General features: G+C 39.6%; 1 protein-coding gene across 1 annotated transcript in view; it reads right to left on the reverse strand.

Annotated features, from left to right (window-relative positions):
* Positions 1–717: 717 nt before the first annotated feature.
* Positions 718–1,666, reverse strand: part of MRPS6 (mitochondrial ribosomal protein S6) — a 68,882-nt gene continuing 67,933 nt past the window's right edge. Inside the window, exon 4 of the mRNA XM_029964949.1 lies at positions 718–1,352. Within this exon, the coding sequence (XP_029820809.1) occupies positions 1,172–1,352 (181 nt within the window). The 3' untranslated portion in view covers positions 718–1,171. The remainder of the gene's footprint in view (positions 1,353–1,666) is intronic.

Raw genomic sequence — 1,666 nt, forward strand, 5'->3', positions numbered from 1 at the left:
ACAGTTTTTCCAAGAAAGAAGAGACAAAACGGGACAGTCTGCACTTAATAGAAAAGCAGATTTAAAACACAGAAAAAAACACCATTAAAAAAAAAAAGTTCCAAGCAACCAAACCCCACAAAACCACACGTGTCTCCTAAAGAAAGATGTAGGGGGGAAAAAAAGGTCTTTTTTCTTTTTTTCCTGAAGATATTCACAAAAAACCACTGATTTCTTTTCCCCCTCGAAGTTCTCCATCCAAAGGAAAAAAGGAGAACACACAACACCCCCTCCAGAAAAGATCCAACTACTGGAATTTAGTCAGCAACAGGAGGTTGAACTCCATGAATGTCATTTTTCACCTGGGCTGATTTTCCTCCTGTTTTCACAAGAGGGGAAAAAAAAAGACAAAAATATATATATTAAGTATTTTTCTCCTGTTCTCACAAGAGAAAAAAAAAAAGGGGGCAAAAATTATACCTTAAGACTTTAGTCCTGATGTTTTTCTCAGTCTGAAATGTCCAGCTGAAGGTAAAATAAAGCATTTTTCATTCTCCTGGTCATCTAAATCAGGATTAGTCTCCAAGTTGCCCCCTGGAAGTTTCTAGAGAGAAGAATTTTTCTTACCTGTACTATGAACAAAGTTATTGCCTTAAGGGACTCTGACGTGTCTTTTGGCACTGGAAGTTATTTTTTTATCTTGTACCTTTTCTGCTTTTAAAAAAAAAATGAGTCAAGTTTTATTTTTAATCACGCTTTTATTCCCCTCCCAAAAAACAAGCCAAAAGAAAAAAAAAAAGCCCCCAACAAATCACATCCTCCCCTGCTATATTTACACCGCAGACTTCTTAATCTCTTGTGTAAATACACATATTCTGAATAATCTCTGGAAAAGAATGCTATTTTTAGCATCCTGCTGATGGATAAATCTTCATTATCAACTTAACGCTCCAAGAGAAAAGCAAATCAATTTTCAGAGCTGTCAAAGATCCAGATAAGCAGGGAGATTAAGGGCTATTTAAATTATTTGCAACAAAAAGAACCCCTCAATTGTCGCAATAACTCCAGAGAGTGACTCTACCACACACATCACACGGGCAGAAGGGATTATTTGGGACCTGAGTTACCAAAACCGTTTTCCAAAGCGGGAATAACCCATTTTTTTAAAAAAGGTTCCAAACATTCGGGAGCTTCACTTCTTCCTGCCACTTAGTTTGTCTTCATAGCTGACTGGGATCATTCCAGGGCACTCCTCTGGCTTTGCCAGGGGGTGCTTGACAAAGCCCTGCCTGATGACATCGATGTCCCGTCCCAGGTGCTCCGTCATGGCCGAGACAATCGAAGGGGGGGCCTCCAAGTCTACCAAAAAATACCTGCAAGGAGAGAAACACAAAATAATGGCAGTGGTAAAAACACACCTGGCACTGCAACGGCCTGAATTCAAGAGACTGTTCGATGGGATTTCCTAAATTAGGTTTTCTAATTTATTTTTTTTTTTATATTGTGGTACCGGAGTTGTCGGAAATGAACTTGATGATCTCAGAGGTCCCTTCCAACCCAGCTGATTCTGTGAAAGCTCAGTGTTGTCTCGATTCCAAAGATGAAAAGTTCAGTTGAACACTTCTTTGTTCATCATGGATTCATGGAATAGCCTGAGCTCAAAGGACCCACAGGGATCACCCAGTCC

This window comes from Manacus vitellinus, unplaced genomic scaffold (genome assembly GCF_001715985.3).
Source record: "Manacus vitellinus isolate BGI_N305 unplaced genomic scaffold, ASM171598v3 scaffold_86_pilon, whole genome shotgun sequence".
In the NCBI taxonomy this organism is placed as follows: Eukaryota; Metazoa; Chordata; class Aves; order Passeriformes; family Pipridae; genus Manacus; species Manacus vitellinus.